This window comes from Branchiostoma floridae, chromosome 18 (assembly GCF_000003815.2).
Source record: "Branchiostoma floridae strain S238N-H82 chromosome 18, Bfl_VNyyK, whole genome shotgun sequence".
In the NCBI taxonomy this organism is placed as follows: domain Eukaryota; kingdom Metazoa; phylum Chordata; class Leptocardii; order Amphioxiformes; family Branchiostomatidae; genus Branchiostoma; species Branchiostoma floridae.
In genome coordinates, this window is record NC_049996.1 from 10,634,266 (window position 1) to 10,647,153 (window position 12,888).

The 12,888-nt window shown below is 41.6% G+C and overlaps 1 protein-coding gene across 1 annotated transcript in view; it reads right to left on the reverse strand.

Moving 5' to 3' along the window:
- The window catches only part of LOC118406087 (epidermal growth factor receptor-like), a gene marked incomplete in the record, with an annotated part of 105,587 nt that overhangs the window by 15,735 nt on the left and 76,964 nt on the right, over positions 1-12,888 (reverse strand). Inside the window, 15 exon segments of the mRNA XM_035805948.1 lie at positions 387-545; positions 993-1,146; positions 1,562-1,863; positions 2,259-2,361; positions 2,643-2,800; positions 3,195-3,281; positions 3,597-3,693; positions 4,156-4,292; positions 5,169-5,365; positions 5,715-5,917; positions 9,328-9,492; positions 9,873-9,999; positions 10,269-10,373; positions 12,060-12,201; positions 12,501-12,637. Coding sequence (XP_035661841.1) covers positions 387-545; positions 993-1,146; positions 1,562-1,863; positions 2,259-2,361; positions 2,643-2,800; positions 3,195-3,281; positions 3,597-3,693; positions 4,156-4,292; positions 5,169-5,365; positions 5,715-5,917; positions 9,328-9,492; positions 9,873-9,999; positions 10,269-10,373; positions 12,060-12,201; positions 12,501-12,637 — 2,273 coding nt within the window.

Below are 12,888 nucleotides of genomic sequence, written 5' to 3' on the forward strand. Positions count from 1 at the left end.
CAAGCCAAGAGTTCCTTCTCTTCAACTGCATTCTGTTTCATCATTGGCAAGTTGACCTTCAACTTGGAATTTGGAAGGACTCTGGGCAGTTTGTACTGCTTCTTATACATAAACATAAACATGAAAGACCATAATTATTGTTCTATGTTGTGGTAAAATTATTCTCCTAGTGTTTGACTGAGACAGGATTGCCAAAGAAATATTTTACTAAAATGTTTGACTAAAAAACTATACTTAGCTGAGAAAAAACAGCAATCATATCATTAAATATCGACTAATCCAAAGCAAATATATACAAGTCAATAGTACATTGTATAATTCCATATTCTCATGTGTTGAACCTGTGGTCTTCATTTACATGCTAGCACTAATAATGCAGCACTGACCTTGTACACAGTTCCGAAGGCGCCCGACCCCAGCACCATGCCCCTCTTCAGCTCCGTCTCCTTAATAATCCTCAGGTAAGCCTGGTTAGGAGCCGCTCCCGTGGGGGTCAAAGGTTGAAGTTCATGTCCATATGGGTTGTTCTCAAGGTCACTGACAGGCTGAAGGGCAAAACACAACAACTTGAATTATGATATATGATAATAATGCGACAATGAAGGTTAGATATCCAGGTAATAAGATATGCCAAAAAACAGTCGCTCAAGCAGCTGGATATGATTTTGAAAACGGTCAGATGTTTCAGACAACCATCCGGCGTCTTAAGTCAGTGTCACTGATGGGTATTATCTAAAATGCCTGACCATGTCCAAAATCATATTCAGTTGCTTGAGTAACTGCTTTTAGGTGTATGATAATAATTATTGATAAAATGAGATGAAGGCAGCATTTATAACACACTATTTGGAACATTTTTTAAGCTTTATTACAATGAAAGACTTTCAAGGATCAATTTGCAGGCGAATCTGAAAAAAACTACTGAATTATAGACTTATGTATATCTATGGATACAAATCTCTCTCTCTCTTTCTCAAAATCTTTCATCTCACCACTTCGATGCCCAGTTCCTTGACTTTCCTCCATGTCTGTCTGCGGCGGTTGCGCTGGCGGCGCTGGTACACGGTGTACACCAGGATGATCACCAGCAGCAGGAGCACCACTGCAAAGATGATACCTGCCAGGAGGCCTTTACTCGCCGGGGCACTGGAAAACAAAAGTTAGGCTGTTAGGGGAATAACATCATAACACTTTTTATCTACAGCTACCGTACATACCAGGGTATTGTGTAAACTGGCAATACTGGTCAGCAAAAGCTTGGAAAGAAACTGAAAATTTGGAAATTGTAGTATGCCTTTCTACATTGTTGCCGAATGTACAGAAAAGTGTCATGTCAGCTGAGTAAACTTCCCTCGACATTCTGGTACAAGTACAAGTACATGTATTCATGGCATTTACTGGTACAACTTTTGTAATATTTCTAATATAAGAAGAAGAAGAGAATGGTGCAAATTTAGAGCAAGCTTTCTTCTTTCATCAATCAATCAGAAAATCAAGAGAGAAAGCACTAAGAAAGTCTTCTCTGGTTTAGCTATACTGATAACAATAGAGAAATAATTACGAGAGGCTTCCGATGAAGAAGTCGTTGATGGGTTCACAGATGCTGTCCTTTTCTTCGGTCCTCTGCGGACATTCCTCCAGACACTCGTCCCCGTACTTGACATGGCGGCAACGGAAACAGCCGCTCCTGGTGTCGTCCACACACCCGTCCACACACTCGCTGTGGCAGTCCTTACACTGGTTTGCTGAGGTGCTGTCCGGGAAGGTGTTATCGGTGCAGTTCTTCACACAAACCTTGTCCTCACCCTCCGACACGTGGTACGGTTTCTCCGCGGGGCAACTCGGACCAGCAGTGCAATCATACTGTAAAACCACAGGGAAAACATTATATAAATCTTCTACTTCGTAAGAGATATAAAGGACATGTACATTAGGGCAATCCAGCCATCACCGAACAGAGACAGTCCACAAGAACGCATGTTAATAAGATCACTTGTCTGTACATGTAATTCTATGGTACTACAACTCGAATATGTTGGAAACACATAGTCATGAGCTTGCATGTGGAGGAGAGGTCATTGCAAAAGTCATGAAAATAAAATCACTCAATAAAATTATGGAGAACAACGGACGCTACACCGGATAGTGAGTGAGTGAGTGAGTGAACATTAAAGAATCAATGTAAAGCTATAGCTAGTGGAATAATGATTCAAGTACATCCGTATCGTATCCATTGTAAGAATAGGCGAGACACATACGTCATCGACAGACTTGTTGATGTAGACTTTGTAGTTGACACAGTGGGTGCAGAAGGCCTTGTTACTCCTGTAGTAACAGCCTTCCCTGCAGCCTGTTGGACACCTGTAACAGATACGTCGATGTAGGTTAGACATCCAGGTAATAAGATACGCCAAAAAGTAGTTACTCAAGCAACTGGATATGGTTTTGGAAACGGTCAGATGTTTCGGATAGAATCCACTATCCTTCGTCAGTGACACTGAAGTGATCTGAAAGAAGCAGGTCTTTTATACTCTATGAATGAAGACAATTTCAGATGTCCAATAGGAAAAGTTGCAAGACAATTCAGACTGAAGACAATTTGGATTCCAAAGAAAACAAAGGTAAGGCAAAGTCAAGTGCACCTGTAGCAGATGTTGGACACGTTGTAATCCGTCTGTGGGCAGCTCGGTCTGCAAATGAAGTAGTTCTCCACGTTGCGTCGGAAGTGTTTGCACCGCGTGCACGCGCTGGGGCTGGCCGCCCTGCAGCCGTCACACTCTTCGTGACATGGGTAACACACCTTGGGGGAAAAGAGAGAGTTTCTTGTTAGTACGTAGTAAATGATTTGCTTCTTGTCAATCAAAGTTTGTACCAAGTGTGTCAAAAAGATTGACAGAACAGAGGCAAAACATCATAACAAGCTGTCATCAAGAAACAGTATAGTAAGCATAGTGAGATAAGGATATAGACACAATATAACTGTTACAAGAACATCATCAATGCAATAACAACAAAAAAGTACTACACACAGTATACAACGTAGCAAATATAAGGCTGCGCAAAAGTTAAGGGCTAACTTTCACCATAGTCTTTAGTTGTCCTGGTTCCCAAACCTAATTTCCTAAGCAAACAAATGTACATTTCCTTAGGACTTAAGACATGTATTACACTATAAATACTTAAAGAAGTTTTACCTGCTCAATGCCGACTTTGTTGAATTGTTTTCCTGACGTCTCAAACTCATCATGTGAGCACTGTTGGTCCTCGGGCAGACATTCAAGCTTAGGGATAAACAAACACAGAAACAACTCGTATTGTGCATTACAAACTATTGTCCACATGTCCAAGTGTATTTGACAAAGGCAGTTCTGAACAATAAAGATGACGTACTATGACATGTTCTACGGTAGTCATGACTCTTCCTTATACAAAGCAATAAAATAAAGGCTTGCATCCAGGAATATATTCAACAGAAACTCCTGAAGACGTACCAAAAAGTTTACTGGAGGCACCATATAGATCATATTTATAACAGTAATTCACAGAGATTTGGGCTCATTTCGAATGAAGGGAGGTTGGAAAGATATTGTTCTCACCACTCGGTAGCTCTCTGCAAGTCTTGCCTTCTTACAAGCGTTGCAGCCGTCTGCACTGACATTGTTCCTTGGTCCTGAACATCTCGGGCTGTCTGGGCTGCAAAACAATTTACCAGCAAATTTAAATTCTTTCCCCATTGTCACTCACTCACTATCCATTTGATAAAACATTTTCCAAAGGATACAGGGTTCTTTGGGGTATCTTCTACAATGTATCCCTTGCACACATAAGTTTACAAATTTTAAAGTCAGAAAAAAGTCCCCACACTTTCAATACATACAACATGTATATACATTGTACTAGATATAAAAAGGAAAGTAGAAAGAGTTATCAATTTCAACTTGAGTATTTAAGAACTTCAAGCTTTACTCCAAATGGGGGCATACCAACCTGATGTGTTACACCAAAGGGCAGATACAAATATTGTTCAATAAAGTCTCATATCACCTGTGTCACAAAATGTGTGACTGTTTCACATTAGTTTGAGGACTTAACAATTCTTCTTTTGTCCAAAGTTCAAAGAATTTTGAGAGTATCTTATCAGTGCCATAGCCTTACCCGCTGTCAAGGGCGACGCAGTTCTCGTGACAAGGCTGGCACTGGTTGTTTCTGTCTGGGTATTTCATGGGTGGGCACCTCTCCTTGCAGAAGGGACCATCCTTGACATTCAGACACCTGGTACAATTGTCGGAACCCTGTGTAAAAAAAAGTTACAAAAATGTTGAACACAATACGTACTGTGAGAAAGCCTAGAACAATACAAGTCTCACAGTATTCAACAATAAAACAAAAAACAATACCTTCCAACTTATATAGTTACATGGAGTAATAACTAAACCTGTAAGTTTTTTTCTATTTTTATGATGTTCTCATACTGCTTACAGTTTCATTGTACTGGGATGCGTGGGGCCGCGTAGCACAGTGGTATTGTATTCGGCCCGTGATCGAGAGGTCGCCGGTTCGAATCCGCCTACCGTGATGCCGGTCTTGTGCCCTTGGGAAAGGCACTTTACACGACTTTCCTCACTTTACTCAAGTGAAAAATGAGTCGTCCCTCGGATAGGACGTTAAAAGGAGGTCCCGTGTATGGGGAGAGCCATACCCCATGCACGTTAAAGAACCCCCACACGTGCGATGGTGCGGTGTGCGTTGGTGCAAATCCTTCTGTCGGGAGTTGGTGATTCACTTCAAATCACCCGGATGGAGGCCTGGCGAACCTCTGTCTCGTATCAGCCACATGGTGAATTACATCATTCACCCGGACGGGAGACCTGGCGCATCCCCGTCTTGTAATTAGCCTACGAAAGGGTATGTCACCCCGTAAGGGGCGGTATAACCCCGTCGTGTGTAGACATGTGCGAACATGTCTACATTTGATCACGTCGACCGATGATGATGATGTACTGGGAAATTCCCTAGCTCTTTTCGACAAGCACAATGAACAGTGAACCACAACCTAACATCCTGTCCCAGAAATGAACTCTAGGCTTCCACTTCCAGAGGCTGGGCTGCTAACCACTGGACTATGCATGTCCTAATTGGTGCAGTGCAAATCAGAGACGAAAGCTTACCGGGCCATTGCACATGCCGTCACACTGAGGGTCGCAGGGGCGGCACTGCTTGTTGTCCGAGTAATGTGTGGTTGCCTCGCAGCTTTCCACGCACGTCCCGTCCAACTCGAAATTGGCGCACTTGATACACTGGCTTGCTTCAAACCCCCAACAGCCGTCAGAGTCACACTGGTCGGAGCAAGTCTTCCCTTCAACAACTGAAAAGGACACAAGCAGATTGAAACATATGACTGTTACAGAACTATTTGTCATACAGAATTATGCCCAGACCAATATACCCATCCCAGCCGTCAATCAAAATCATTGTTAAACAATAAGATGTGAGGAGGGTGGGTCTATCTAAATACAGCAAATATACTGTAGTACATACAGTAGCCAGTGTGCTGTGCATGAGGGAGGTTATGCCAGCTAAACAGGTAGAGAATCCGCAGTGTTAAACAAAAGGGCAGTTAAACCAGCCAGACATATACAGATACAGAAGCTGGCATGTTACACTGAAGCGTGTTATACTGGCTATACAGATACAGATACAGACTTGTGACTTACCACACTGAGTTTTGTTTTTGTTCTGGTTAATCTGCCTCTCCTGTACTCTAGGGTTTTTCAGGATGCGGTTCCAGACGGCATCGTCCACATTGTAGCACAAGTCCCTGTTCTTTCGGATGTTGACCTTCCCGTTGTTCACTTGCTGCAGAGACGTCAGGCCCAGACTTACCAGCGACGTTTGGTAGATGACTAATGAGTATTGACTGTTGAAAAAAACTCATGTAAGATAAGCGATCCTCTTACAAGGTTAAAAACACTTTTTTGTTTCATCCAAACGATAACTTTTTTTCAATGACAATAGCATTGCACAGAGGCCCCTAGACCTTGTAACACATGATCTATCCTTCAAATTTGATTTAGTACCTTGGGAAACCAGACTCCTTTGAGGTGGCGCAGTAAAGGTTCGCTACCGATCCCCTGTCACATGCACGCACGCAACTTACACAATCCAGATGGCTCACACTATCGTATCACTTGCCTTACATGTTGGGGGCCAGCAATGAGTCGGCCCATCTGAATAGTGGGGTGGGTACACTGGGAGCCAGACAGGACTGGGTAGCTAGCCAAGGCAGTCAGCCCGCTTTAGCGCTCCGGGGGAGTTTAAGCCCGATGAGTTATCGCTACCCTTTCGGGCAGGTGGACCTTATCGGGCTTAAACTCCCTGGGGCGCTAATAGGAGCTCGGCGGGTCTGACTGTCTTGGGCCACCGAATAAACTGTCCTAGCTGCCCCACCCGGATGGCCCCCAGGGTATGGGGTGGGTGTTAAGTTGCAGATGCGAAAGTGTGTGTGTGGGGGTGGTGGGGTGGTGCAGCAGTGAACCCTTTCTGCAGTCTGGTTTCCCAGGGTAACTTGATATAGGAAACAATGTTTTCAATGGACAAGGTTAATGACAGTGTATGCTACATATTTCGGTATCTTATCAAATAAGGTTGATTCCGTGAACATGTACAATGTACATGTAGATTTTAGAGTAACTTGTCCAGCAAAACTGAAGTTTGATGATGAGCTGGAAATCATTATGCTCAACATTTTAAATTTCCAGGTGCTGTCATTTCTTTTAGTGACATTTATAATCTGGTTATGTATGTTTCTTTCTAGTAAACTGTTGCTATAGCTAGAGTTTTACATGGACACAAGGGCTGTGGTTTCAGCTTGTTTCAATACAAAATGTATACTCATTTTGGTGCTTTTTACATGTACGTTTTTCCTGCACATTGGTGTTTTCTACAAAGAAAAATGTGCACATGAGAAAAATAAAAGTAAATTATAACAATGGTGCTGGAAATATGTGCAAAAAAGCACATGCAACAACCGAGGCATCCATGTCCAGATCTAACCTTTTTTTAAAACAGTCTAGGAAGGAAAGACACCGAGCTATAGTGCTACATGTTCTTACTCATTGTTTTTCTTGTGCAAAGCTGGATAACACCATTCAAATTATAACAATGACCACATCAAGGCTATGAAGTCAAAACGAAAATGAAACAAGAATTCACTATCACGACACGACACGAGCACGGTACACCGTTACTTAGCTAGGTGCTCGTCAAGGGTAGAGGGACTTTTCGCTACCTAGTTCCAGTGAGAGACCTGGAATGAAATTTGAACGATTGTTTGTAAATGGATGGATTGAAATGTTGCATGCAGGACTGCGGAGATGGCAGGGATTAGTACAAGCTGAGGAGGCGTGGAGCAGAAATGTAGAAGTCAGTAGAGGAGGGAGGCAGAGTTTAGCGGGAATGTCAATACTCAAGCCTGGTTTCTGTTCGTTTATAATTCTTTTTATCAAGAGCATTCAGTACAGGTTGGTTTTTTAAAGGTTTACATGCAAGTCTCAGGGTCCGTACATGTTTTATCTTTAATTTGTATTTTACAGGACCTCGATTCCATGAAACATTTAAAAAATATTTCAGACTTACAGTACTGTAAATTACAGTAAACATTTGCTATCCTGAAGTTGAATCTAAATCACCTAGATCTTAATTTCTTGGTACCGTTTTTAGCACACCCCAGCATATAATACATGTATGTATTGATAAGAAAAACTGACTCCAACTTTCTTCAGTTATTAGAACCTTATCATTGTTCTTTTCAGGTCTTTAACAATCTTTCCTCCCATTGTCATTGTCTTTTTCCAGCATGGTTAACATGTATGAACCCCGATGTTGGTTTTAAAGAGAATTAGAGCAAGGAAAGAGGAGCTAGCGCACACTGCAAACCACTCGGTGTCACCTGTTAACATATGGCTCCCTGAGGTGGTGCAAATGAACAGAAAGGTGGAAGAAAAAACACCAGCAGTATGATAAACAAAAATCAAACATTAACAGAACATTTTTTGCAAGATTCACCAAAGCTATTGCAGTGATCTAAGATTTCAATGCAGCAACTATTCAGAAATTAACGGTCTTCTCTTTTTTTTGCCACATGGGGTGTAGGCTATAAGTCCCAATAATAATTTTGTAGTCTTGAATACAAATAGAAATCTTAGATCTCTGCTTTGTGCAAATCATGTACGTACACCACATTCCAAATAAAAGCAGAAAATGTCAATGTTAGTTTATGAGCAAATCTGTTATCACCACACCAATGTTAATGGTAAATGAAGGATGAAAGCCTCTTGTAACATGCACTAGTCTTGTATTCAGCATTTGGTGATGTTCCAAAATATAAACTGTTGATATGATGTTTAAGAAGTCTAGGGGGGGGGGGGGGGAGGTTCTTTTGTCATTTGTTCTTTGTGATGCAGTTTCCTTTATAAAGTAAAAGTATATTGTTACTGTTAGAACTCTGGCAAGGTTGACCATGTGTCATCATGTAACACAAAGCAACCTGTAGTACGTTTTCAAATCTCGTTATTCCTCTGTCCCACATACTAGTATTCAAGATTAGTGACTGGACATCATATCTTTTCTAGCCATATTGTCACAAGTGATTATTTGCACAGTTTGATACTTTTTGATTCAGCACTTACACATGTACTACTAGAAAATAGCATACACTTAAGAAGTAGAAACCCCCACACCATGCAATCAGCTCATCTTGCCTGCATTTCCAGGTACAGCCAACAGGGGGCATTGCTGCATTTAGGTGTGTCTGACAAGCTTATACTTCAAAATTGACGAAAATTGTTATGTTCTTCAGAATTCAGTTCTTTTTTTAGCTACAGGACTATCAGTATCATGCCCACTGAAATCATGGCAATCCATGTCTATTTTGAGCTACCCTGCTCATAAACTGATGACATTATTGCATTTGTTTTATAGGTACAAATGCAGACCCGTTATCATCATCCACTGTAAGAGTCCTGTAACACATTTAATTCTTGAGACCCAAATGCTCAATACATGAATACATGGCACAAGTAGGCCTGTTACATGTATTTAAGGGGAGCAAAAAGTGGATCTACTGAAAATATACATGGGTTCTCAAGAAATCCTGAATACTTGTGGTATTTCATTTCAAAATTTTCATCCTGACAAAATCATATCACTTATGCCTAGTAATCAACTAATTGAACTATTTATCTGATGTACTCTATGGCTTAATTCAGGAGCAGGTTTATCATTTTAACCTGTCTTTGTAGAATGAAATGTAGAGAGAAATTTCCTTACTTGTAGAGCTCCCTGCCCTGTATAATCTTCAGGTTGCGGAACATGGAGAGGTCCGTGAAGTCTTCGTGTTGTCCTTCGATCTGCAGGTAGCCTGTTATTTCCTCCACTGTGCTGAACACACTCAGCTCCGACGGTAATATGGGGCCAAAGCCTGCCCAGCTGTCCCTGGATCATGAAGGGCAACAAGCAACTCTTGATTTTCATTTTGATTGCTACAACACAATGCAAGTGGGAGCCAAGCAGGAATTGCTGTAGCCTGGATGCCAGACTGTTTCCAGGGTCTACACAGGCCAGCTCCTTGGCTTCAGAGCCAACAGGTGCATGTTCTCAAGGAAAATTTTACCATAAGCCCTCGCTTAGACCAATGGGGGCATGTGATCCCTGGAGCCAAGGAGCTGGCCTGTGTAGGCCCTGGAAACAGTCTGGCATTCAGGCTGGAATTGCTGGTGTATTGTGCACCACAGATTATAATTATCAAAGGGTACAACACAGTGTGATAAAGACTATCTAAAAAGTAGCACAACAGTGAATTTGATTTCACTTACCCCTCAAATGCCTGCTTTGTGATAACCAGGCTCCCCTCTATGATGGTACAGTTGGTGAAGTTTCTCAGGATTGCCTCGTTTATCGTCATGTATCCTGCAAACTGGTTCTTTTGGAATCCTGTGCATTCTGTGATGGCAAAAAGTTTGTTCTCATGTTGATTTGTTTTTCAGGCTCAAGAGGTTTAACAACAATTATACTAGGAGTATGGAAAAGAATGCACACAGACAGAAGAAACAATAGAAATAAAATCAGTGTACAATGTATGCAGATTAATTAACACCTCGGTTCAAACATTAAAACTTCACTGACTACAAATTTACATCCTTTCTATCCATGAAACACTAGACAAACACTTGAAAATCAAGAAATCCACATGAAAACCAAAAACAACTTACTCTTGGGACAGGCCCCAACACATTTCTCGCAAACTCGCTGTCCGTTGTCAGTGTTCCCTTTCCGACAGGTCTTCACACAGTTTCCCTCTTCCTGAAGTAAGTGAGCTGAAAATATGGTAACAGTAATGTTAGCCAGGTAACAGATGCTAAGTGATGTCTAATCTCTTTGTTGTAGCTAGTACATTATAGTGTTTTGTAATTACTACATGAGTAAAATTGGCTAAGATAGACTTTATGCTTCCACTGTATAAACCTCTTACTAGTCTTAGTCTGAAGCCTCCTTCGCAGCCTTCCACTAGCTCTGACAGTTATCACTTTGGGAGTACTGATTCTTATCCTGCGAAGGTCATGTTTGCACCTACATCTACTAAAACATGACCTTGAAAATTTGGGTGAGTCCAATTTTTGTGTTAGATATTACAATTCTACTAGTTCAAGAATATGACCTTGCGACGTGGCATAAGAACCTTGCCCATACGTTGAAAATTGCAAATCAACACTTCCCCAACAATAACCACCAGCACTAATGGAAGGCCGCGAAGGAGGCTACATACATGTAGAATTGCCCTTCATACAACATGCAGCTGAACTGACATTGTCTGAGGCAAAACCAATTCAACTGGCCAGATAAAGGGGGCTGTGTAATCAAAGCAATTAGCCCAGTCATTGACACTAAGCACCAACCTATGTAACATGGCTTCCTGACTCTCCTCCTGGAATTACAAGTTATTACCTTCAGGGGTACCTTCTGCCTGTTATAGATTTTTCAGCCCACCAGGGAAAGAACTAATTAAGTGTAGGAACAGGGCTAATCAGGGAGAGCTACAGCACTAATCCAAATAGCAACTCCACTAGGAATGTACATGTACAGGCTAGGGTAAAGGCACCTTCTGCAATCTAGAGAGGCAATCTCATTAGACTACACCAAATTGCACCAAATTACACAAGATGCACAAATGTACAATGTATATATTACGAAAAATTTTGTGACATTTTGTATGTTCAACGTACCTTCAAAAGTATCAGTGAATAAAAAAAAATGTCAAAACTGGGTTCAAAGAATTATGTCCAGAATAACCCTTGTAGTGCCCAGTGGCACATACATGTACATGTAGGGCAGCTGTTTCAGTAACAGAGTACTGTATATTTCTATGATTGCTAGCCCTTCCTGTTTAAATGCTCAACACATCTCTTCAAACACCCGACCCCCATTTTACACCCCTTCGGAAAGATGGTGCAGCCTTAACCAAGATGCCCTATTCATGATTGAACCAGGGCTCTCTCAGTTACCAACTGATTGGAACCAGGAGCTCAACTGCTTCAAGTTGAGCTACAAGGGTATCCCGTCAGAATGACCCACACATTGAGATTTGTATTCAGCCGGGCTCTGAACGAGTCTGACTGATGTCCTCGTTAACAGCAATCTGTGGAAAATTGATCCTCAGTCAAGTCTGGCAGACAGCTAGTTAGGGCAGCGGCCACAGCACAATTTTGCGAAGTAAGCTCATTTTTATTTCACAGCTGGTTGACCTAATTTTGGGTCTTCAGCCCATATGTTAGAGATGTCCCTGTAGCTCAACTGGTAGCAGCCTCACAGCTGAACTGGTTCCAACTAGTTCACAACTGGCAATTCTGGTTAAAACTGTACCGCTTTTACTTTGTATTCTATTGATTCATTTCTAGTGTTTGTATTGTATATAATTGTATTGATATTAGCATTGCTTAATGCTCCACATCAACTATATTGCATTGATACAGTTTCAAAGATAGACGGGGAAGGTTGATACTCACAAGGACACTCGTCCACACACAGGGACCCGTAGGTGTACTTGGCATCGGGGTTGGTGACTGTCTGGAACAGGTCGGTGTCGTAAATGGTGGGAGGGGGGCAGTGCTCCTCACACTTGCCTGAGTTGTTGTAGTGGAGACAGGCCTAGACGTAAAACAGTCTTTAGAATTAATGGAATTCATGGACATCCAAGAATGGAAGGGGGCATACCCGTATAATAATTATTACACTGATTTACAAATAACATGTTTTTAAAACTTTTTACAACACTGATTACAATTCATGTAACTGTTATAAATATTTCTCCTAGTCTGTGCCTTTCAGTCAGTACTAGTGTCACACTATCAATGTATTTTCGCCCAAAATGTCCTTAGGAGCTTAACTCTTAGGATGAGCTACTTTCCTATTGTATACCACCACCTTTAGCACTGTAAGGTTCTTACCAGGCAGTCTGTAGCCAGTGGGCCTGTACAGCCCACAGCACACTGCTTGTGGCAGCAGTCTTGTGGGTTCGGACCTTTACACCTGTAGTCACACTGTTCACTGCAGTAACCTGGGCCCAGGCCGCGCCTTTTGGTAACTGTCAGGGACATCAGATTCAGAAAGGAATTAAACATCAAAGACTTCACTATGTGTACAGCACTGGTACAGCATCCTTAAAACCAACAAAGTGCTAGCCAAATCTTTGTGGTAACACTTAACCTTACATTCTTCTTATTTGTAGTTTTGAATAAATTAAACCACTATGACATTGTGAATAAACTGTATGTGTAACGTCAGTGAAGTTACAAAGACTGCCTTGATTTCACAATCATTCAGATACTATTTATC